Consider the following 26135-nt stretch of genomic DNA (forward strand, 5'->3'; position numbering starts at 1 on the left):
TGAGAAGAATGTTCCTTACATTGGTGATCAGTGGGAAGAATGTTCCTTACATTGGTGATCAGTGAGAAGAATGTTCCTTACATTGGTGATCAGTGAGAAGAATGTTCCTTACATTGGTGATCAGTGAGAAGAATGTTCCTTACATTGGTGATCAGTGAGAAGAATGTTCCTTACATTGGTGATCAGTGAGAAGAATGTTCCTTACATTGGTGATCAGTGGGAAGAATGTTCCTTACATTGGTGATCAGTGGGAAGAATGTCCCTTACATTGGTGATCAGTGAGAAGAATGTTCCTTACATTGGTGATCAGTGAGAAGAATGTTCCTTACATTGGTGATCAGTGGGAAGAATGTCCCTTACATTGGTGATCAGTGGGAAGAATGTCCCTTACATTGGTGATCAGTGGGAAGAATGTTCCTTACATTGGTGATCAGTGGGAAGAATGTTCCTTACATTGGTGATCAGTGGGAAGAATGTTCCTTACATTGGTGGTCAGTGGGAAGAATGTTCCTTACATTGGTGATCAGTGGGAAGAATGTTCCTTACATTGGTGATCAGTGGGAAGAATGTTCCTTACATTGGTGATCAGTGAGAAGAATGTTCCTTACATTGGTGATCAGTGAGAAGAATGTTCCTTACATTGGTGATCAGTGAGAAGAATGTTCCTTACATTGGTGATCAGTGAGAAGAATGTTCCTTACATTGGTGATCAGTGAGAAGAATGTTCCTTACATTGGTGATCAGTGAGAAGAATGTTCCTTACATTGGTGATCAGTGGGAAGAATGTTCCTTACATTGGTGATCAGTGGGAAGAATGTTCCTTACATTGGTGATCAGTGAGAAGAATGTTCCTTACATTGGTGATCAGTGAGAAGAATGTCCCTTACATTGGTGATCAGTGGGAAGAATGTTTCTTACATTGGTGATCAGTGGGAAGAATGTTCCTTACATTGGTGATCAGTGAGAAGAATGTTCCCTACATTGGTGATCAGTGGGAAGAATGTTCCTTACATTGGTGATCAGTGAGAAGAATGTTCCCTACATTGGTGATCAGTGAGAAGAATGTTCCTTACATTGGTGATCAGTGGGAAGAATGTTCCTTACATTGGTGATCAGTGGGAAGAATGTTCCTTACATTGGTGATCAGTGGGAAGAATGTTCCTTACATTGGTGATCAGTGAGAAGAATGTTCCTTACATTAGTGATCAGTGAGAAGAATGTTCCTTACATTGGTGATCAGTGAGAAGAATGTTCCTTACATTGGTGATCAGTGAGAAGAATGTTCCTTACATTGGTGATCAGTGAGAAGAATGTTCCTTACATTGGTGATCAGTGAGAAGAATGTCCCTTACATTGGTGATCAGTGAGAAGAATGTTCCTTACATTGGTGATCAGTGAGAAGAATGTTCCTTACATTGGTGATCAGTGAGAAGAATGTTCCTTACATTGGTGATCAGTGGGAAGAATGTTCCTTACATTGGTGATCAGTGAGAAGAATATTCCTTACATTGGTGGTCAGTGGGAAGAATGTTCCTTACATTGGTGATCAGTGAGAAGAATGTTCCTTACATTAGTGATCAGTGAGAAAAATGTCCCTTACATTGGTGATCAGTGAGAAAAATGTTCCTTACATTGGTGATCAGTGAGAAGAATGTTCCTTACATTGGTGATCAGTGAGAAGAATGTCCCTTACATTGGTGATCAGTGAGAAGAATGTTCCTTACATTGGTGATCAGTGAGAAGAATGTTCCTTACATTGGTGATCAGTGAGAAGAATGTTCCTTACATTGGTGATCAGTGAGAAGAATGTTCCTTACATTGGTGATCAGTGAGAAGAATGTTCCTTACATTGGTGATCAGTGAGAAGAATATTCCTTACATTGGTGGTCAGTGGGAAGAATGTTCCTTACATTGGTGATCAGTGGGAAGAATGTTCCTTACATTGGTGATCAGTGAGAAGAATGTTCCTTACATTGGTGATCAGTGAGAAGAATGTTCCTTACATTGGTGGTCAGTGGGAAGAATGTTCCTTACATTGGTGATCAGTGAGAAGAATGTTCCTTACATTGGTGATCAGTGAGAAGAATGTTCCTTACATTGGTAATCAGTGAGAAGAATGTTCCTTACATTGGTGATCAGTGAGAAGAATATTCCTTACATTGGTGGTCAGTGGGAAGAATGTTCCTTACATTGGTGATCAGTGGGAAGAATGTTCCTTACATTGGTGATCAGTGGGAAGAATGTTCCTTACATTGGTGATCAGTGGGAAGAATGTTCCTTACATTGGTGATCAGTGAGAAGAATGTTCCTTACATTGGTGATCAGTGAGAAGAATGTTCCTTACATTGGTGATCAGTGAGAAGAATATCCCTTACATTGGTGATCAGTGAGAAGAATATCCCTTACATTGGTGATCAGTGGGAAGAATGTTCCTTACATTGGTGATCAGTGAGAAGAATGTTCCTTACATTGGTGATGAGTGGGAAGAATGTTCCTTACATTGGTGATCAGTGAGAAGAATGTTCCTTACATTGGTGATCAGTGAGAAGAGTGTCCCTTATTGTCATGTACCTTCGGGTAGAGCCTGACGAGCAGAGGATGGCCTCTCGTAGAGCCCCGGGTTCAGAGACCACTGAGTTTGCAACAGCAGTCACGAGGTAACAGGGTGGTAGGAATGCCTGCGATGTTCTTGGTAGTAGGGGAACACGTGTAGCAGCCAGCAGCGGTAGTGGAGCTGTGGTTGGTTGCTGTGGATGCAGGCACTCATGGATGCAGGGGTGCTGTAGATGCAGGCAGGGCGCAGGTGCTGGGGTACTGTGCATGCAGGTACGTGGAGGCTGTAGTAAGGGGAGGATACTGGTGCAGAGTCAGACAAGCCAGGTTATACACAGAAGATCAGGTACATCAGAGAAATCAGTAAGAATGGTCAAGTTCATGCAGAGGTTTGGCAACAGAGAATTCAACAAGAGATAATCGAGATCAAGTAAGCCGAGGTCAGGAGCAGAGAGAATCACAGTAGTCAGGAGGCTGTACCTGTTGGATGAGCCTGCCTTACACCTATGGCTCAGGGCCCCTGGTAGAGTTGATGGGTGGAGCGAGAGCATGGAGTGGCATGAGTGCCTTATGGTCTTCCCCAGCAGTGGAGATGAACAAGGTGTTCAAGCCGAAGCAGACGTAGGCTGTAAGCAGACCATGACATCAGCAGGCCAGAACAAGGGAATACTGGTGGGCAGCAGTCAGGTGATAAGCAGGCACTGGGCGGTCAGTGGATAGTAGTGAGCAGGAACTGGCTGGTCGGGAGTTAGGTACTCAGAGTGGATTTTGCAGGTAGTAGAAGGAAGAGTGGCGGAGTCATGTGAGCTGGGTCAGTAACAGAAAATCAGATCAGGCTCAATTTCATAGACTGTAGCATGGTCAGAGTACAATGCGGAATAGGAGATAAGCGACGCAGCGGCAGAAGGAGCAGGCAGAAGTGGAGGTCAAGCCGGGGTCAGTGCAGGCAGTTCAAGAATGAAAAACTAAGTATCTGTGCTACTACCCATTCGATCCCACATCCAAAAAATCTTACAGGAGCCCGACCCTCAGTTGCTTAATTAAAGTGATCCGCATGACCGCTAATGCTCCTAAAATATTGCATATATATGTGTAGAAAACCATAATGTACAAATTACCGATGCAGCGAGTTGACGCGTTGCACAGCTTTAGTCATAACACTTTTTCAAGGATGGTCAGAGCAAGCCAGGTCAATAACTGAGAATCAAAAGCGGGTAAGAGGTCACAGATTTACCGGGAAATGCTGTAGACAAGACAGCACTGAACTCGGGCAATGGGCCAGTTTAAATGGCCCGCTTGCCACCAACATTAGTGGCGGATGAGCGTGTACGTGCATGTGTTCACACGCTTTCTGGGCCAAAGCTCATTTGAAAATGGTCTGTTGCAAAGTGGAAAGCTACATGACCATATGTCACCCTGCACCTGCGCATGACCGCTAATGTTCCTAAAATATTGAATATATATAGAAGACCATAATGTACAAATTACCGATGCAGCGAGTTGACGCGTTGCACAGCTTTAGTCATAACACTTTTTCAAGGATGGTCAGAGCAAGCCATCGAAAGCGGGTAAGAGGTCACAGATTTACCGGGAAATGCTGTAGACAAGACAGCACTGAACTCGGGCAATGGGCCAGTTTAAATGGCCTGCTTGGCACCAACATTAGTGGCGGATGAGCGTGTACGTGCATGTGTTCACATGCGCCCATGTACACACCCGCGCGCACACGCTTTCTGGGCCAAAGCTCATTTGAAAATGGTCTGTTGCAAAGTGGAAAGCTACATGACCATATGTCACCCTGCACCTGCGCATGACCACTAATGTTCCTAAAATATTGAATATATATAGAAGACCATAATGTACAAATTACCGATTCAGTGAGTTGACGCGTTGCACAGCTTTAGTCATAACACTTTTTCAAGGATGGTCAGAGCAAGCCAAGTCAATAACTGAGAATCGAAAGCGGGTAAGAGGTCACAGATTTACCGGCAAATGCTGTAGACAAGACAGCACTGAACTCGGGCAATGGGCCAGTTTAAATGGCCCGCTTGGCACCAACATTAGTGGCGGGTGAACGTGCACGTGTTTACACGCGCACATGTACACACCCGCGCGCGCACACATGCTTTCTGGGCCAAAGCTCATTTAAAAATGGTCTGTTGCAAAGTGGAAAGCTACATGCCCATATGTCACCCTGCACCTGCGCACAGGAATTTGCCTTGGCGAGCCATTATGTTTGATGGCATGCCCTTCCTAACAGGGGCCTGTACAACCGTGCAAGTAATAATTCCTTTTTCTTCTTTTTGGTATTTTATGGCGCAATGTTCGGTCACTCCAGGTCATGTAGATCCCAAGAGGATCCCCACTTGTTAAGAGTTTGAAGGAAACATTAAAATAATCCTTTATATCTCGTGCCCCCTTCCATCTCCATAGTGAAGGCTGTAAATGTTTGCTGCATTTTCTGCCGTGGCTGTTTACAGAGCCTTGTATATATACGTTACCAGGATATTGTGCGTCCAGATGGCGGGAAGACGAATAAATATACTCTGAGGACGGCTGCTTCCCTATGAATGGAGCTGTCGGTAGTACTGCAGATATTCAGCTTTGTTTTACATCCAGTCTTTGTAATATTTGGGAATTTCCATAGTTGGTTGTGTCATCTGCATTGCGTTGTGTTACCATCTGCACGTGTCGCATTTCCATCGTACTGATTGGTGGCAGATGTACATATGTTACACAGCACAGAGCCTCCAGCATCTATGATCGGCCTTCTAGGAGGCTCCATCCTCAGCATTCATGTGACCCGGGATGGGGAAACATTGTATCAAGTGTTTTTCTGCACAACAGGAAACAATGTACAGATGTTGTTCTTTTATAGCCTTCCACCATAGGGAATGGCTGCATTTCTCAGGGGCCCATTTCATTGATTTTCATTTTGCTGCCCCTTACCTTATTCACTTACAAATTTTTTCTCCAATTTAAAGTAGAACCATAGGAGATTGCGGAGATTTCCCTTCACTTCCTGCCCCATAGCCAAACAGGAAGTGAGAGGAAATCCCTGCAAAATAAGGGAATCCATTAGACATGTGCAAAAGGAAAAAATTTGTTTAGTTTCGTTTTAATTCGTTAATTAATTAATTTCGTTTACCGTATATACTCGAGTATAAGCCGAGATTTTCAGCCTCTTTTTTGAGGCTGAAAGTGCCCCCTCGGCTTATACTCGAGTCACCGCTGTCTGACTGCTCGATCAGCGTATCGAGCAGACAGACGGCGGACATTAAAATTCAAAAGCCGCGCCTCCTTCTCCGCCTCCCCCTGTGATAGGCGGAACACTGAATTTCCCAGCAGTCAGTGTTCCGCCTATCACGGACATCCACTCATTCTCATACTACGGACGAGTATGAGAGGATGTCCGTGATAGGCGGAACACAGGCTGCTGGGAAATTGAGTGTTCCGCCTATCACAGGCGGAGGCGCGGCTTTTGAAATGTAGAATGGCCGCCGAGAAGAGCGGCGATCCTGGAGCGGCGATCCATCGGCACGACACGGGACGGAGGAGGCACGGGACGGAGGAGGCTCGGGACGACGGCGGCTCGGGACGGAGGCTTGGGACACAGGTAGGCTGGACACACACACAAGGCTGCACGGACACACACACACACACACACACACACACACAGGGATGGATGGATGGATGGATGGATACACACACACACACACACACACACAGGGATGGATGGATGGATGGATACACACACACACACACACACACAGGGATGGATGGATGGATGGATGGATGGATACACACACACACACACACACACACACACAGGGATGGATGGATGGATGAATACACACACACACACACAGGGATGGATGGATGGATGAATACACACACACACACACACACACAGGGATGGATGGATGGATGGATACACACACAGGGATGGATGGACGGACACACACACAGGGATGGATGGATGGATGGATGGATGGACACACACACAGGGATGGATGGACGGACACACACACAGGGATGGACGGACACACAGGGATGGACAGCCATGTCTCACCCTCGGCTTATACACGAGTCAATAAGTTTTCCAGTTTTTTGGGGGTAAATTGGGGGCCTCGGCTTATATTCGGGTCGGCCTATACTCGAGTATATACGGTAGTTATATTCGTTAAATTCGTTTTCGGATTTCGTTTCGTTTTCTACTGAATTCGAAAAATCGGTCGCATTCGAAAATATTTCAACCAAATTCGAAAATATTTCAACCGCATTTGAAACTATTTCAACCGGATTCGAAAATATTTTACGACCCGACTTTAGGGCCGCGTATCTCGGGGGCACTTGTAGCTAGGAACCCCAAATTTGGTATGCAAACACAGTAGAACTAGCACTACAAAATCACCAATTGGGGTTATTTCAACCAAATTCGAAAATATTTCTACCAGATTCGAAATGATTTCAACATGATTCGAAATTATTTCAACTGCATTTGAAACTATTATCAACCGGATTCGAAAATATTTTGCGACCCGACTTTAGGGCCATGTATCTCGGGGTCACTTGGTGCTAGAAACCAAGCACTGTAGTGCTAGGTCTATTGTGTTTGTATACCAAATTTGGTGTTTCTTGCTATAAGTGATCCCGAGATATGTGGCCCCAAATTCAGGTCGCAAAATGTCATTCTCTGCTGCAGAAAAAGGCTTGACATTTTGCGACCCGACTTTGGGGCCACGTATACCGGGATCACTTGGTGCTAGAAACCCCAAATTTGTCATTTTTCTAATTTGATTGGAATTTCGTTTGAATTCGTTAGCATTGTAATTCGGATGCATCCGAATGTCCGAATAATGCAGATTGTGTAAGTTTGCCCACTTACAAAGAAATGAAGGGTCTATAATTTTTATCATAGGTGTATTTTATATTATAGAGACAGAATATCAACCAAAAATCCCGAAAAATCACATGATACAAATGTTATAAATGGAGTTGCAGTTCAGTGAATAAAATAAGTATTTGATCCCCCAAGCAAAACATAACTTAGTAGTTGGTGGAGAAACCCTTGTTGGGGATCACAGAGGTGAGACATTTCTTGTAGTTGGTGACCAGTTTTGCAGACATCTCAGGAGGGATTTTGGTCCTCTCTTCTCTAAAGATCTTCTCTAAATCCTTAAGTTTCTTGGCTGTTGCTTGGCAACTTGAAGTTTCAGCTCCCTCCATAAATGTTCTATAGGATTAAGGTCTAGGCCAGTGATGGAGAACCTCGGCACTCCAGATGTTTTGGAACTACATTTCCCATGATGCTCATGCACTCTGCAGTGTAGTGGAGCATCATGGGAAATGTAGTTTCAAAACATCTGGGGTGCCAAGGTTCGCCATCACTGGTCTAGGGACTGGCTAGGCCACTCTATAACCTTAATGTGCTTCTTCTGGAGTCACTCCTTTGTTTCCTTGGCGGGATGTTTTGGGTCATTGTCATGCCCCAAGACCCATCCACGACCCATCTTCAGTGTTCTGGCTGAGGGAAGAAGGTTCTCATCCATAATTATACAATACTTTGCCCCATCCATTGGCCCCTCAATGCGGCAAAGTTGGCCTGTACCTTTTGTAGTGAAACAGCCCCAAGGCGTCATGTTTCCACCTCCGTGTGTGACTGTAGGGATGGTGTTCTTAGGGTCATAGTCAACATTTTTCTTCCTACAAACACAGCGAGTCAAGTTAATGCCAAAGAGCTCAATTTTGGTCTGATCTGACCACAGACCTTCCTCCCCAATCCTTCTCTGGATCATTTCAAACTTCAGATTGTCCGGTACATGTGCCTTCTTGAGTAGTGGGAACTTTTCTCATGACTATCCTCACCCCATGAGGCGAAATCTTGCCTGAAGCTCCAGACCGAGGGCGATTGATGGTTATTTTGTATTTCTTCCATTTGGGAATAATCTCTCCAACAGTTGTCGTCTTCTCACCAAGCTTCTTGCTGATGGTCTTGTAGCCCATTCCAGCCTTGTGCAGGTCTCCAATCTTCTCCCCGACGTCCTCTGACAGCTCTTTGGTCTTGTCCATGATGGTGAAGTTTGAATGGAAGAAAGAGATTCTATGCACAGGTGTCTTTTAAACACATAATGAATTGTCGTTAGACCCCTTTCACACTGGAGTACTTTGCAGGCGCTGCACCTGCAAAGCGCCCTGAAAGAGCCGCTCCTTTCTCTCCAATGTGAAAGCCCAAGGGCTTTCACACTGGAGCGGTGCACTGCTAGCAGCATCTTTGGAGCAGTGAAGGAGCGGTGTGTATATCGCTCCTCCGCCACACCTGCCCATTGAAATCAATGGGCAGCGCGGCTATACCGCCGGCAAAGCGCTGCTGCAGCAGCGCTTTTTGGGTGTTTTTAACCCTTTCTCGGCTGATTTTTCACCCTTTCTTGGCTGCTATTGGGGGGTTAAAGTCCCCTGCTAGCGGCCGAATAGCACCACAAAATGGACGGTACTGCCGATGCACCCTCCGCCCCAGTGTGAAAGGGGTCTTAGGAGAACCTTCTTACATTGATGGGACTAATCTGTGTACCGCATGAGCACCTACTGTAGCCAGTATGTGGGAGCCGGAATTATTGTTGTTTGGTAGGGGATCAAATACTTATTTTACTGAACTGAACCTCTATTTAAAACATTTGTATCATGTTTTTTTCTGGATTTTTGGCTGATATTCTGTCTCTAGCATATAAAATACACCTATGATAGAAATGATAGACCCTTCATTTCTATGTAAGTGGGCAAACCTACACAATCTGCAGGGGATCAAATCATTATCTTCTCCATATATATAATAATAACAGTGTGTGACTGTAAATTTTTGTTTATTAAAAAAATCATACAAACATACAGCTTATTAAAAAAAAAAAACATATTTACATAAAAATAAACAACAACTAAACAAAAACAAGCGTGCTTACATCAGCAAGTAAAGAAAAACGTTTCCTGACACGATAACAGAGAAAGAAACATATTTTAACCACTTGCTTACTGGGCACTTAAACACCCTTCCTGCCCAGACCAATTTTCAGCTTTCGGTGCTCTCACACTTTGAATGACAATTACTCAGTCATGCAACACTGTACCCAAATGAATTTTGTGTCCTTTTTTTCCCACAAATAGAGCTTTCTTTTGGTGGTATTTGATCACCTCTGGGGTTTTTATTTTTTGCGCTATAAATGAAAAAAGACCGAAAATTTTGAAAAAAAACGCATATTTCTTTGTTTCTGTGACAGAATTATGCAAATTATGAATTTTTCTTCATAAATTTTGGCCACAATTTATACTGCTACATATCTTTGGTAAAAATAACCCAAATTAGTGGATATTATTTGGTCTTTGTGAAAGTTAGAGAGTCTACAAGCTGTGGTGCGAATCGCACAAAATTGATCACATCTGATGTACTGGTGGCCTATCTCGCTTCTTGTGACCCAAACAAGTCAGGAAAGTACAAATACCCCCCAAATGACCCCTTTTTGGAAAGTAGACATTCCAAGGTATTTAGTAAGAGGCATGGTGAGCTTTTTGATGTTGTCATTTTTTTCCCACAATTCTTTGCAAAATGAAGATTTTTCATTTTCTTTATTTTTCTCCACAAAATTGTCATTGTAATAGGTTATTTCTCTCACGTGGCATGTGTATACCACAAATGACACCCCCCAAAAAATTCTGCTACTCCTCCTGAGTATTACAATACCACATGTGTGGGACTTTTTCGCAGCCTGGCCACATAGAGAGGCCCAACATGCAGGGAGCGCCATCACGTGTTCTAGGAGCATAAATTACACATCTAACTTGTTGACTACTTATTACACTTTTGAAATACCAGGACAATGACACGTGACACTGATGACAGATGGCACTGATACGTGGCAATGATGACACTTATACGTGGCACTGATGACACGTGGCACTGATGACAGATGACACTAATATGTGGCACTGATGACACGTGGCACTAATACGTGGCACTGATGACACGTGGCACTAATACGTGGCACTGATGACACGTGGCACTAATATGTGGCACTGATGACACGTGGCACTAATACGTGGCACTGATGACATGTGGCACTAATACGTGGCACTAATACGTGCCACCGGTGACAGATTGCACTAATACGTGGCACCAATGACACGTGACACTGATGACAGATGGCACTGATAAGTGGCATTGATGACACGTGACACTGACAACAGATGGCACGTGACACTGACAGGTGGCACTGATGACAAATGGCACTGATACGTGGCACTGATGACAGATGGCACTAATACGTGGCACTGATGACAGATGGCACTATGTGGCACTAATAACACGTGGCACTGATGACAGATGCCACTTATACGTGGCACTGATGACAGATGGCACTGGGGACAAATGGCACTGACAACAGGTGGCACTGGGGACAGATAGCACTGCGGGCAGGTGGCACTGGGGTGGGGTGGATTGCACTGGGGTGGATGGCACTGGGGCGGATGGCACTGGGGCGGATGGCACTGGGGCAGGATGGCACTGGGGCGGATGGCACTGGGGCAGGATGGCACTGGGGCAGGATGGCACTGGGGGGGGGGCATGGCACTGGGGGGGGGTGGCACTGGGGGAGGATGGCTCTGGGGGAGGATGGCACTTTTTATTAAACTTTTATTTTACTTTTTTTTTTTTTTTTTTCTTTTTTACACTGACGGCTGCTGCAGCCGTTCTTCTCTCCCCTCTCACACGCTGTCTGTGTGAGGAGGGAGAGCGGCGCTGAGAGATGATCTCATATGTTTACATATGAGATCATCTCCCATTGGACACGCCGATCACGCTGTAAACGGCCGCTGTGATTGGCCGTTTACAGCGATCTGTGTTTGCCTGTCCCCGGGGGACACGGCAAACACAGAACTTCCGCGATGCGCGCCCGCGGCGGCGCGCATTGCGGAAGTAAACACCAGGCCGTCCAGGGACGGCCAGGCGTAGGAAGCCGCCCGCCCTAAGGCCGACATTCGGCTATAGGGCGGGCAGGAAGCGGTTAATGACAACAAAAGAGATTACAAACCCTGAACCTCAACTTAAACACAATCCAGGCTAAGAAACGTTTTGAAATTGAATCGCCATCAGGATGCAATTCCAACCCCCTCATTAAGCCCTCCCCCACATCATTCACCCCAACTTCCACATCATTCACCTTGCATTCTGCACCAGCCACTCTCATTCCCTTACCCACCTCCCCCCCCCCCCCTCACCATCATCCAATCCATCCCTCATTCCACCCCTCTGTGTCTGCTGACCTCCAGCCGCACTTCTGCCACGCCGAGGAGGAGGAGTTGGCACCACCATACATGCTGGTCCAGCACCCTCCACTGCCTTCACTACAATAGGAGAAACAATAGATGCAGGCACAGACTTGACAACCACACTTTCTGACACTGACTGGGAGACCACAGACTGGGTGGGGGGCACTGACACCACAGACGGCCTCACAGACACAGATTCTGACGGGACAGAGACACTAGGACCCCCTGGTACAACCTCTGCCAACCCAGACTCTTCTCTATCCAGACGGAAGAATTCCTCCACTAGCTCTGGCTTATTGTACAAAGCCTCAGGGCACTGGCTATAAGGGTGACCGATCTTATCACATAGGTTACATTTAATGATGTTACAGTCCCTCGTCTGATGCCCCAGTTCGTGGCACAAAGAGCACTTCTGTTCTGAACAGTTAGAAGAGAAATGTCCCTTGACTCCACATTTATGGCACAGCTTAGGTTGACCAGGGTAGAAGATGGTAATCCTATCTCTACCAGTAAAGGCAGAGGAGGCAAAATGCTGGACTACTTTCCCACACACACTCAACCTCATTGACTTCGACCACCCACTCATCCAGATTCCTCTATCATCCACAATCTTTGTTAGCGGGCACAGAGTTTCACCAAACCTATTCAACAAGACCCATAAATCCTCAGGGGGTATAGACTCATTCCTTGTCAGGATAGTCACATTTTTTATCAAGGGCTGATGTGAGATTACCTTAGGGACAAGCCCCTTCCAGTCCGGCTGGCCCCCATATACATGCTCGAACCATTCCCAAAACAGATCTAGCGATTCTGGACGCACAATTGACAAATCATATTCAAAGGAACCAGCCAGACTGATAAGAGCATAAATATCCTCCGCTTACAATCCCATGGCTAGGATCTTATCCACAACCTCCCTCCTGATGGAATACTTCCTCCTTCCCACCTGAGCTGTACCACATTCCTGCATGTAATAGAAGGTGCGTTAGGTGAAAGTCGCACAACTGGCTCCCTTCTACTAGCAGCATGACTTTGTCCCAACACAGCCTTAGCATAATTCCTAACTGGGACAGATGTCACATTAACTGGCTGCATAGGAACCTCTGAAATCTGGTTTGATAAATTACCCACCACTTGATCCTCCCTCCAGCACAACAGTCTTGTTCACCATAGTCCCAGGAGCACCACAGTTACCAGCAGTCCCATCATCAAGTAAAGTCTTCCATTTAGAAAAAACACCAGCTGTTTCAGCTTTTATACGGTTCTCCTGCTCTGCAGTTTCAATGTTCATGTGACATTCCTGCTCTGCAGTTTCAATGTTCATGCGACATTCCTGCTCTGCACTGTTAGTGTCCGTGTGGGACTCCTCGCAGCCAGCAGAAACTTCTCTGTCTGGATACACACCATCTCATCTTGCATTCCCTGCTGATTGCAAGAATCTGTTGGCAGGTGCAATCTCAGGAAAGTCCTCCACCCACTGAAAGATTTTCAGCAAGCACTCCTTTATCAAGATCTTCATCTGACGAGTCGGTGCCATTTCTGTAATGGTGTACAGCAATCTGCCATTTTCCTCAACCTCCTCCTGAGATGACCCAGGCTGCTGTGGAGGGAGGGGGACAGATACTGACTCAGACACAACAGATACTGAGACGGGTAATACTGGGGCCACCATGTGAAGCCACTTCCTTACCCCCCATCCATACTGTCACTGTTGCTATGGTATCCACCCTCTGACTGGCACTAGCACAGACACATTCCATCATCTGTTGGAATCACGCCTCATTCTCACACTTTTCTCTGAAAACACTGCCGCTTGCCTTTAGAGTAGCAACCAGCTTCTCCTGCTTTTCAATGCCTCCTTCAGAGACTTTAGTTTGGAGATTTCCCTCTTACTGTTTCCAGACTTACTATGCAGGGATTTCTTTTTCCTGAGATCTGCTTTCATGGCACCAAGTTTCTGTTCCTCCTTAGCAATGCGGCAAAGTCTGTTCATCACTCTAACCTGGAAGACTGGTAAGGACTCCCCTTGCATAGGGATAGGCCCAGGATCCATTGCAGCTTGAGCACATGAAGTAGACCTTGGTGCCTCTGGAGAGCCTCCACCTTCGTCTTCCCCAACATGGCCCATGCTTGCCTGGGAAAAGCCTGCATGAGAGGCCCCAGGCTTGCTGCTTCTCTCAGCTGAGATCTTGGTGAGCCAACAGCACCCTGCAGAACAGCATTACCTGGTGGAGAAGCTCCCCTGGTGCAGAGACTGATGTGACTGGCCCAATGTTCTCTATACAGCCCTGCGGTATATGTCAGAGCTATATAAATGTATAATAACAATAGTGTATGACTGTTGAGGGATATTAGAGTGTAAGCTCCTCTGGTCCACTTGTCATATTCCATGGAGGAGGGGCCCTCAGTCATTTCCCGGTTGTGTTCCAACCTGGCTTCCAGACACACATTGGCAGACTGGTAGGAGAGGAACTCCTGAGGGCTGTTTGGGTCCAGTATAAATATCCGGCTTGGAATGCCAATGAAGTAGGCAGAGGCATGTTCATTAATGTCAGTGTTCCTGCAATGGTGCCAAATAGACAATTTGTGTTTGAGTTATAGAAGTGTAATTCTGGAGGAGCGTGTAACCTCACAGCGCTGGCACTGTACTCACCGTCTGCTGCCCAGGCGGCTGAGTCACTTCACTGAGGGGAAATTATTCATGAATAAATTGGGTGCATATCCTGAGCTCTTCATTTATTCAGTTCATTGATTTGACAGTCGTTTTTGTGTGACTCACATTTTTTAGATTCATTCGTTTCCATTTTCAGCATCTGCTGATTGGCTTGTGCTGTGTCTAATCACAGCACAGTCGGGTCGCCGATCGATGGATGTCCCCTGGCACCCGCTGATCGGCGAGGAGACAGGTAGGCAGGGGAGATGTTAGGTGGGAAAAAGACCAGGGGCGTCAGCGAATTTGATAACCTCTCCCACATTTTAAAGTAAGTTCAGCCCAAGCCCAGCATCATTGCGGGGGGTTAGGCTCACTTGCTGGTTGCTGCCTGGCTCACCAGTGCCCATTAATGCAGCCTCACCAGTGCCCATCAATGCAGCCTCACCAGTGCCCATCAATGCAGCCTGATTAGTGCCCATCAATGCAGCCTCACCAGTGCCCATCAATGCAGCCTCACCAGTGCCCATCATTGCACCTTCACAAGTGCCCATCAGTGCAGCCTCACCAGTGCCCATTAATGCAGCCTCACCAGTGCCCATTAATGCAGCCTGATCAGTGCCCATCAATGCAGCCGCACCAGTGCCCATCATTGCAGCAGGATCAGTGCCCATCAGCTCAGCCTTATCTGTGCTTATCAATGCAGCCTGATCAGTGCCCATCAGCTCAGCCTCACCAGTGCCCATCAATGCAGCCTGATCAGTGCCCATCAGTGCAGCCTCACCAATGCCCATTAATGCAGCCTGATTACTGCCCATCAGCTTAGCCTTACCTGTGCCCATCAATTCAGCCTCACCAGTGCCCATCACTGATCAATGCAACCCCACCAGTGCCCATCAATGCACATAAGCTTAGCCTTAAATGTGCCCATCAACACAGCCATGATCAGTGCCCATCAATGATGCCTGATCAGTGCCCATCAATGCAGCCTAAGTGCCCATCAGCTCAGCCTCACCAGTGCCCATCAACGCAGCCTTGCCAGTGCAGTCATGGGGAGAGGAGAGCCACTGGTTTACACAGAGCAGGGAACTGCCCTTTACCCGGCGCTCACAGTCACACAAAATACCAGCTCCTATGATGGACGTCACATGTCTCGGCATTGGACCAGTGTGATGTCCATCATAGGAGCCAGGCCAGGAGGCTGGACTTCACAGAGCCGGGTAAGTGGGAGACACACGCTCTGTGTAATATGGTGGCGCTCTCCCCCCCCCTAGATGTTTAACCCCTTCCCAGACAGTGTCATTGGTACAGCGACAGTGCATATTTTTAGCACCAATTGCTCTATTAGTGTCACTGGTTCCCACAAAGTGTCAGTGTCAGATTGTCCGCTGCAATATCGCAGTCCCTCTATAAGTCGCTGATCACCACCATTAATTAAAAAAAATGCCACTATATATTCCATAGTTTGTAGACGCTATAACTTTTGCGCAAACCAATCATTATACACTTATTGTGATTTCTTTTTACCAAAAATATGTAGCAAAATACATATTGACCTAAATTGATGAAGAAATTTCAATTTGTTTTTATTGGATATGTTATATAGCAGAAAGTAAAAACTATTGTTCTTCCTTTTTTTTTCTTTTTTTTTTTTTCAAAGTTGCCGCTTTTTATTTGTTTATAGCGCAAAAAATACAAACTGCAGAGGTGATCAAATACCACCAAAAGAAAGCTCTATTTATGGGGAAAAAAACATACATGGAGTCATTTATAGGGGACATACATTTTATTTGTGTACACCGTCGCATGACTGCGCAATTGTCAGTTAAAGCGGAGGTCCACCCTAAAGTGGACCTTCCGCTCATCGGAACCCTCCCCCCCTCCGGCGCCACAATTGGCACCTTTCAGGGGGGAGGGGGGGTGCAGATACCTGTACAGTACAGGTATCTGCACCCACTTCCGGGATAGCTCTCTGCGGAAAGGGGCGTAGATTACGCCCCTTTCCGCAAGTGCCCGCCCCTTTCCGCAAGTGCCCCGCTGCCTGCTGGGAAACACACAGATCCCAGAGGCAGCGGGGACCGTCCTTATTACGCAGTGCGACTCCTGATTCCCATACCCAAGATGGCGGCGACAGGACCCTAGAGACGATCGAGAGATCGGCTTCGGGTGCCGACATCGTGGGCGCACTGGACAGGTAAGTGTCACTATTCTAAAAGTCAGCAGCTGCAGTATTTGTAGCTGCTGGCTTTTAAAAAAAAAAAAAACGCGGAGAACCGGCGGACTCCCGCTTTAAAGTAACACAGTGCCATATGACAAAAAAATGGCCTGGTCATGAAGGTCAAATCAAGCTGAAGTTTATTCTGCTTATACTTTGCCTTTCCTGGCCCCCACCCAACAACATAATAATAAATATAAATTATATATAATAAAATATAAATTAAAATATAATAAAATAATAAATAAAACCTTTCAATTATCGTTACATACCGTATTTTATTCCCGGTGATGTCATCATTGGGTCTCTGTGCTTATTTATTCAATGCAGGCAGATCGTGACTGATGGGGGGGAGGGGGGCCTGGCAAGGGGCTGTACATGGCTTTCTGAAAACAGCCCAGGCCAGTGTCCCAGTACCCTTCTCAAAAGCCCTCAGCCCTGATACAAGCAGTGGGCTGGCTCTTAGGAGGAGTTATGCAAATATTAAAGGGTCTTGATGGGTGGATGTAAGTCTGGGGGGGGGGGAGGCAGAGACCGTATTTGCATAGGTAACACCCACGTGTGATGATGAACCTCGGTGATTGAAAGAACTAAATTCCAATGAATGAAAGGGGTGGCCCAGGGACAGTCAGGCTGGTGGGGGGGGGGGGGGGGGGGGGGGTTTATAGCTCAAACAAAACAAAAAAAGTCAACTGTAAAATCACAACACACAAAAAAGTACACAGAGGGTACAAAATTTCCAAACCTCTGAAGAGGAAGGGTGTCTAACCCTCAACCCCCAGGGGCTCAAGCCTCCTGGCCGAGGCAAGGTACACCATTTTTTATTTATTTTTTTATTGAAAGGCAATGGCGTGCAAAACACAGTCAAAAACTTCACCCGGTGCCAAAAAAATGTGCACTCACATAGGGAGTGACACACAAAAAAGTGCAGAGGGGTACACAAGCCCTCTGAAATCAGAGGGCCTTGGCCTGAATCCCCTAGGGCGTGAGGCTCCAGACAGGGACAAGGGTACTTAAAGCGGAGGTCCACCCTAAAGTGGACCTTCCGCTCATTGGAATCCTCCCCCCCTTCGGCGCCACAATTGGCACCTTTCAGGGGGGGGGGGTGCAGGTACCTGTACAGTACAGGTATCTGCACCCACTTCCGGGATAGCTCTCTGCGGAAAGGGGCATAGATCTACGCCCCTTTCCGAAGGTCCCCCGCTGCCTGTTGGGAAACAAACAGATCCCAGAGGCAGCGGGTCCATCCTTATTGCACAGCGCGACTCGCGCATGCGCAGTAGGGAACTTCCTGATTCCCATACCCAAGATGGCGGCGGCAGCACCCGAGAGACGATCGAGAGATCGGCTTCGGGGGCCGACATCGTGGGCACGCTGGGCTGGTAAGTGTCACTATTTTAAAAGTCAGCAGCTGCAGTATTTGTAGCTGCTGGCTTTTTTTTTTAAAAACGGAGGAACTCCCGGCGGACTCCCGCTTTAAAACATGGTCTATCTGGCCGAAACCAGACAGACCCCTTTCTTTGGAAGGTCTGCCAAAACAGACCCACCCAAGTAATAGGTAGGGCTCCCCCCGAAGGGAGACCCCAGGAGAGAGAGGGCGAACTAAGCCAGAAGGCCATGTCCACCCCCTCCCCAGACTTTCAGGACAGGCCTGAGGACCTGCGACCCTACTCATCACACGTGCAAATTTACAACATAAAAATACAAAAACGTGGCACACAAAGGAAATAAATTAAATAAAGTGGGGGGGGGGATAAGTGTAAAACAATGACCAGGCCCTCCGGCCAGGTATAAAAAAATTCCTCTGGTCCCAGCCAAAAGGCCCGGCCCAAGAGGCTGGTGCTAAAAAGCATGTGTCATATGGTGCAGTGGCCGTGGTGCCGTGAATCAAAGTGACCCTCACTCACAGTGATTATACGGCACCCCTGGACTGCCACTCCAGGGGCACGGTCTACCTAGGCTGAAGGTAGGTCAACACCACTTCTAAGGGACCAGCTGAACCCGGTCCACCAAGTGCTCCCAAAGAGAGACCCCTCCAGATGGGGAGAAGCAAAATATCTGAAGGCCACAGAAACCCCCCCCCCCCCCCCCATATCGGGGCAGGCCCCCTGATGATCTGCACCCTCTGTCTCTGTAAAAAAAACATACAAAAGAGACACACGTGCAGTTTAAGTGACATAAAATAGTGACCAGGCACACAATAGGATCCTTCAGGGTGGAGAGTGGTGGGGAAGGGTCTGGTTAATATATCAAATTTACCAGCCCTTTCCTTTCCTGAATGAACACAATAAGTGATCAATACCAATCACTCACTGTGTTCATTCAGAACTGAAGCACAGTAAAATAGTGTGTTTATTGGAGGGGGTGACTGTCAGGTTAACTGGGGCCCCGTGGTTTCTAACAGCAGAACTGCCTGGAGAGACCAACTCCCAAGGGGCACTGAAACCATGTATTCTCTGCCTTCCCAGCTCATGGCCAGACAAGGTAGACCCGTTCAAATCAGGAGACACTGGGTCCCTCCAGTCTTCCCGGGGGAATTACCCCTGTGCCCCCACCTTACCCAGTGAGGGCCCCGGATTTTGTTCCTACAAAACAAACCTTCAGATTCCCCATCATAACAGCAGAAATACTGTACAGCCAGACATTCCTACCAAAAGCACCTAGAATACTAGGCAATGCCGCACTTCCTCCAGCATCTGACTTGCTGCAGCTTCTAATGCACATTGTGGGAAGCTCACAGTATGCAGTGAAATCAGAGGAAGCCGTTTCACTCCAGGAGGGGATCCTGTACAACTGTGCAAGACTAAGCCCTTGTACACCCGGTCGGAGATTCCTTCGGAATGTGTCCTATCAGACCGTTTTGTCGGATATTCCGACTGTGTGTGGTATGCATCGGACTGTTTCCATCGGAATATCTGTCAGACCAAATTTTCCAACTTGCTGGAAATATTTTCCGACAAAATGCTCCGATAGGACATACTCCGATCATGTGTAGAGAATTCCGATCAGACAAAGTGCCACGCATGCTCAGATCAAATTCCTACATCAAAGCTATTGGCTACTAGCGTGAACATAGTCCCATCGTAACGAAATTACGTCATCACGTTCTGAAAGATCGGATTTTCCGACAACTTTGTCGGACCGTGTGTATGCAACAGTTTCGGACAAGATCCGACGGATTTGGTTGTCGGAATCTCCGACCGTGTGTACAAGGGCTAAAGGGAAGGCCGGAGTTGAACTTAACAAGTGGCGTAGTAAGCAGGACGAGGAGAGAAGCCGGTACAACTGTACAAGACTGAAACCCATGATAAATGCTTAAGGGCCCCTGCTCAGGCTTTCAAGGTCTGATGAGTTGGATGCCACTGACTAGTGAAGGACACAGGCTGGGGAATGGTCCGTCCAGACCCAAAGCACACTGCAGAGATAGGAAGAGATAACCCAGCTGCCACACACCTCACCCGGCCCGTGTGGTTAGCAGGTAAAAGCAGCCTCAGCTCGATTCATCCAGACCATGACTCCAACATGTTTCGCCCTGCCCCGGGGGCTTAATCTTGGAGATCATGATTAAGCCCCAGGGGGCAAAACATGTTAGAGTCGTGGTCTAGATGAATCGAGCTGAGGCTGTTTTTACCGGCTAACCAAACGGGCCGGGTGAGGTGTGCGGTGCCCGGGCTATCTCTTCCTATTTCTGCAGTGTGCAAGACTGAAGTTCAGCTTTCATGTTCCAATGTCTGTATGCTCATACCCCTCAATGGAAGATGACATTTGAAGCATCCTTTGAATCTTTTAGCCTCCTTCTGATAGACAGGGATGCCAATTAATGTCACTCTTCATTTCTCCAGGCTGTGGATCAGTTGTTTGGGTAATGCAGTTGCTGGTAAAGTGGAGGGTTTTCGCTACGATCACATTATCTGGATACTTTAATCCTTCAGCTTCTCCTAAATAAAGAGGAGAAAATAAAGTGGATTTCTGCTTTAATTCCACATGTCATGGCGTATCCCTGTACAGGCTCCTTGTATTTATTGTACTTCTCTTGCGGGGTTATCTAAATACCCGGAGCTAAGTGCTGGGAAGAGATGGGAACAGTCTGCTTGTGCCCCCAGGAGCTGACCATCTATAGACATGAAGACAGATCTTCTGATCTACATCTTTCACTCTTTACTGTAAATCTTTATTCCTGACTGTTGCCTTTTGCTAACATCACATTACATTCTTTCTATTGTGCAGATAACTTAATCAAGGCCATCTTGTCAGCTACAAAGGAATATCGCCTGACGCCGGCGCTCGACAGGTACAACCTCTGTGTGTTTTTGCAAACATTCAGTTTACAGGCTGGGGGTATGTACATACAGATAAAGTGGATGGGGCTGGGGGTGGGGGGGCTTATTTCCAAGAACAGGACTGCGCATGCACTCTTCAGAGGAAAGGTAAAATAGAGTTCCAGGCAAATTTTTCTAAATCCTTTTTGGATCATGCTGTGAAGAATAAAGCAGTAGTTAACTGGCAAAAAAAATAAAAATCTCAGCCCCCTGTAGGTAGGTATATTCCATAATATGCTAGTATGTACCACATACTAGAACTTTATGACAAATGTCCCTTTCAGCGCTGTTACAGCTCCCTGGCACTTCTATTTTAACCTGGTTTTCCTTCCGGGTTCACAGGCTCTGGCAGTTTTAATGGCCTGACCTCACTCCAGGTTCACAGGCTCTGGCAGTTTTAATGGCCTGACCTCACTCCAGGTTCACAGGCTCTGGCAGTTTGACTGGCCTGACCTCACTCCAGGTTCACGGGCTCTGGCAGTTTGACTGGCCTGACCTCACTCCAGGTTCACGGGCTCTGGCAGTTTGACTGGCCTGACCTCACTCCAGGTTCACAGGCTCTGGCAGTTTTAATGGCCTGACCTCACTCCAGGTTCACAGGCTCTGGCAGTTTTAATGGCCTGACCTCACTCCAGGTTCACGGGCTCTGGCAGTTTGACTGGCCTGACCTCACTCCAGGTTCATGGGCTCCCAGCAGTTTGACTGGCCTGACCTCACTCCAGGTTCACGGGCTCTGGCAGTTTTAATGGCCTGGCCTCACTCCAGGTTCACGGGCTCTGGCAGTTTTAATGGTCTGATTTCACTCCGGGCTCCGGCAGTTTTAATGGCCTGGCTTCACTCCCACACATGCAGGGTAGTCACGATCGTAGCAGAGTGCTCTGCATTTCCACGGCACACTCTGTGTTCCATGAATGCAGAGCCTTACTGCACTTGTGCTGATGACCAGGTCTACAATACATGGGGGGGGGGGGGGGGTAAACTAAGACCAAACCCCCCCTTCACAGGAGATGGCCGGGAGTGTGTGGTGATCGCACACACCCCCACCACCCAGAGATGGCCGTAAATGCGCAATCAAACACCCACCTGCAGGAGATGGACAGGAATACGGCGATGGACTACCCCCCCCCCCCCCCCTCCCCAGGAGACAGACAGGACGGCGGCGATCAGGGCATTACCTTTTGAGTCAGGGGGAATGAAGAGCCGGGCTGTTGACCCTCTGCCCAGGTGAACAGCAAGTATGTCCTAAAACCCGATTGGCCAAGGAGTCTGAAGACTCCCTGGCCAATCGGGTCAGAGGAGCTGCTTCCCAATTGTCTGGGAGGAGAATCCGGAAGACAATAGCGCATATTAATTGTCACACAACTGGTCCAAATCATTTGGTGGAGGGGGGATTATGGTGTGGGGTGGTTTTTCAGGGGTTGGGCTTGGCCCCTTAGATCCAGTGAAGGGAACTCTTAGCCCTTGTACACACGGTCGGAGATTTCCCACAACCAAATCCGTCAGATTTTGTCCGTCGGATTTTGTCCGAAACTGTTGCATACACACGGTCGGACAAAGTTGTCGGAAAATCTGACGTGATGACGTTATTTCGTTACGACAAGACTACGTTCTGGCTAGTAGCCAATAGCTTTGGTGTAGGAATTTGATCTGAGCATGTGTGGCACTTTGTCCGATCGGAATTCTCTACACATGATCGGAGTATGTCCGATGGGAGCATTTTGTCTGAAAATTTTACCAACAAGTTGGAAAACTTGGTCCGTCGGATATTCCAACGGAAACAGTCCGATGTAGACCACACACAGTCAGAATATCCGACAAAACGGTCCAATCGGACACATTCCGTTGGAATCTCTGACCGTGTGTACAAGGGCTAAAGGCGTCAGCATACCAAGACATTTTGGACAATTTCATGCTCCCAACTTTGTGGTAGCAATTCGGGGACGGCCCCTACCTTTTCCAGCATGACTGCACACCAGAGCACAAAGCAAGGTCCATAAAGACATGGATGAGGGAGTTTGGGGTGGAGGAAATTGACTGGCCTTCACAGTGTCCTGACCTCAACCTGATAGAACACCTTTGGGATCAATTACAGTGGAGACTGCGAGCAAGGCCTTCTTGTCCACTTCAGTGCCTGACCTCACAAATGCTCTTCTGGAAGAATGGTCAGACATTCCCATAGACACCCTCCTAAACATGTGGACGGCCTTCGCAGAAGAGTTGAAGCTGTTATAGCTGCAAAGGGCGGAGCCAACTCAATATTGAACCCTACAGACTAAGACTGGGATGCCATTAAAGTTCATGTGCATGTAAAGGTGTCCCAATACTTTTGATAATATCGTGTATCTATGAGTGCTCATTCTCTGGCAAACACTAGAAAATGGAACAGTAATGATGACTGTGAGCCAAGTCTTCTCATCCAACATTAGTACCTGACCTCACAAATGCTGTTTTGGCTTAACGGGCACAAATTTCCACAAACGTGCTCCAAAATCTTGTGGAAAGCCTTCCCAGAAGAGTGGAGACTCCTAAGGAAGGCCAACTCCAAATGAACACCAAGTTAGTCAGATGTCTGCAAACCTTCAGCCATATAGTGCGTATCTGTTCCAGGTTTGACACTTTCGTGACGGGGTCTGAAGTGTCGTTTCTATACTGCTTCAAGTCTGAATGGAGGAGACCAGAGAGCACGGGTGGTGGGTAACCATAGAAGACGTGGAGAGATAGAGGCTTCATTTTCCATTTACCAGAGGGGCATTGTACTGTAAGAGCAGTATAAGGCTAGGTTCACACCATAGCGATGCGGGAACGCCGCAAATCCGCGGCGGGTTCCTGCATCGCATGCCTCCCGCCGGCAGTTCACACTGCCCTATGCGGACTGCTGGGAGTGTCAATGAAATGTTAATGACACCCCCAGACCAGTCCGCATATCGCAGTGCGATCTGCAAACTCGGACAGGAATCAGATCGCATGGTGTGAACACCCATGCGATCCGATTCTGCTGCGGACCAAAAAAAGGGTCCTGTGCGAGTATGGCTGAACTCGCATCGCACAGACAGATCGGATGTGATTTGCACTGCAGTGCGGTGCGAATCACATCCGGATCTCTCACCCGCAGCGGTGTGAACCCAGCCTTAATGCGGAACAATCTTCCACTGGCATTGGATCAGATTCTGTAGGTCATGTCAAAAGACAAGCGAGATGTTCTTCTAAAATAACAAAACGCTGTTTTAAGCCTTGTTTATACTTTTCAGTTAGGGAGTAGGAAAACCACTCAGCTGCACCATTTTTTTAAAGCCCCCATCCACTACCCCCTTAAGCTGCAAAGGCAGCAGCCCGGGGTGTATACATCCAGGCACAGCAAGATTTATCCCCACTGTTGTGTGCAGCGGGCAGTGCCACCTGCTGATCGCGGACCATTCTACTGAATGGAGGTGCCCTGCAACCGCGTGCAACTCACGTGGTTTAGGCGGAGTTAAAAGGAGTTAAAGCAGGTGATGAGGTGGTGATACATCGACTCCTCACCACCTGCCAGATCCTCTGCAAAGATAGATGTCTTTTGAAGTTTGTCTTGGAATAATAAAGTTTTATAATTGTTGAATGTTACAGTGTGCTGCCACCTATTTTTTTCCGTTTGTGTTGACAGTTCGGGGTGAGGACAAGCCCATGCTTAGTGCCCACATCCAGTCAGCAGAAGGATTGATACACCATATAGGATTTATATTGGTAAAGGCAAACCTTTACTTGGATGGATGTCTCCCAGTTGGCCGATATTGGCCAGGTTAGAACGCTAATATGTCTGTTATTACCGGAAAGGAAGATCTGCCATGTTGAATTCGTTCAGCCAGTCTCTGTTTACTTTGAAAAAGGTAAACCGAGGCTGCAGCCATCTACATACACTGTATTACCAAAAGTATTGGGACGCCTGCCTTTACACACACATGAAATTTAATGGCATCCCAGTCTTAGTCCGTAGGGTTCAATATTGAGTTGGCTCCGCCCTTTGCAGCTATAACAGCTTCAACTCTTCTGGGAAGGCCGTCCACAAGGTTTAGGAGGGTGTCTATGGGAATGTTTGACCATTCTTCCAGAAGAGCATTTGTGAGGTCAGGTTGAGGTCCAGAGTCTGTGCAGGCCAGTCAAGTTCCTCCACCCCAAACTCGCTCATCCATGTCTTTATGGACCTTGCTTTGTACACTGGTGCGCAGTCATGTTGGAACAGGAAGGGGCCGTCCCCAAACTGTTCCCACAAAGTTGGGAGCATGAAATTATCCAAAATGTCTTGGTGTGCTGACGTTTTAAGAGTTCCCTAAGGCCCCTTTCACACATGCGGACATTATGTCCATATTTCATCCATCCGTTTGCGGATGAAATACGGACATACATGCATCCCTATGGGATAGCGGGTGTCTGCAGATGAATATCCGCAGACACCCGCTATTGTCCGCCTCCGCTATGGTCCGATTCTGCAGACGGAGGAAAATCCTATTTTTCTATCCGTCTGCAGAGCGGATCGGATGAACACGGACAGACGGTCCATGCTCATCCGATCCCCATAGAGGAGAGCGGAGAGCTGACAGGGCGGTCCCTGCACAATGTGCGGAGACCGCCCTGTCCGCCGCCGGCTCAGCGGGGACAACGGAGCGATCCCCTCTGAGCGAGCGGATCATCACGGGGCGGATCATTACTGATCCGTCCCGTGTGAAAGGGGCCTATACTGGAACTATGGGGCCACTCCCAACCTTTGAAAAACAAAACAACCCCACACCATAATCCCCCCCCTCCACCAAATGATTTGGACCAGTGCACAAAGCAAGGTCCATAAAGACATGGATGAGCGAGTTTGGGGTGGAGGAACACGACTGGCCTGGAAAGAGTCCTGACCTCAACCGATAGAACACCTTTGAGATTAATTAGAATGGAGACTGTGAGCCAGGCCTTCTTGTCCCAACATCAGTGCCTGACCTCACAAATGCGCTTCTGGAAGAATGGCATTCCCATTGACACACTACTAAACCTTGTGGACGGCCTTCCCAGAAGAGTTGAAACTGTTATAGCGGCAAAGGGCGGAGCCAACTCAATATTGAAC

General features: G+C 47.5%; 1 protein-coding gene across 12 annotated transcripts in view; it reads left to right on the forward strand.

The window, feature by feature from the left end:
• Positions 1 to 26135, forward strand: part of ST3GAL3 (ST3 beta-galactoside alpha-2,3-sialyltransferase 3) — a 690822-nt gene that overhangs the window by 595994 nt on the left and 68693 nt on the right. For all 12 annotated transcript variants that reach the window (XM_077450693.1, XM_077450694.1, XM_077450692.1 and 9 more), the window contains one exon: positions 20961 to 21024. In XM_077450693.1, coding sequence (XP_077306819.1) covers positions 20961 to 21024 — 64 coding nt within the window. The remainder of the gene's footprint in view (positions 1 to 20960; positions 21025 to 26135) is intronic.

This window comes from Lithobates pipiens, unplaced genomic scaffold (genome assembly GCF_037356315.1).
Source record: "Lithobates pipiens isolate NorthernLeopardFrog02 unplaced genomic scaffold, aLitPip1_a1.2 Scaffold_23, whole genome shotgun sequence".
Lineage (NCBI taxonomy): Eukaryota > Metazoa > Chordata > Amphibia > Anura > Ranidae > Lithobates > Lithobates pipiens.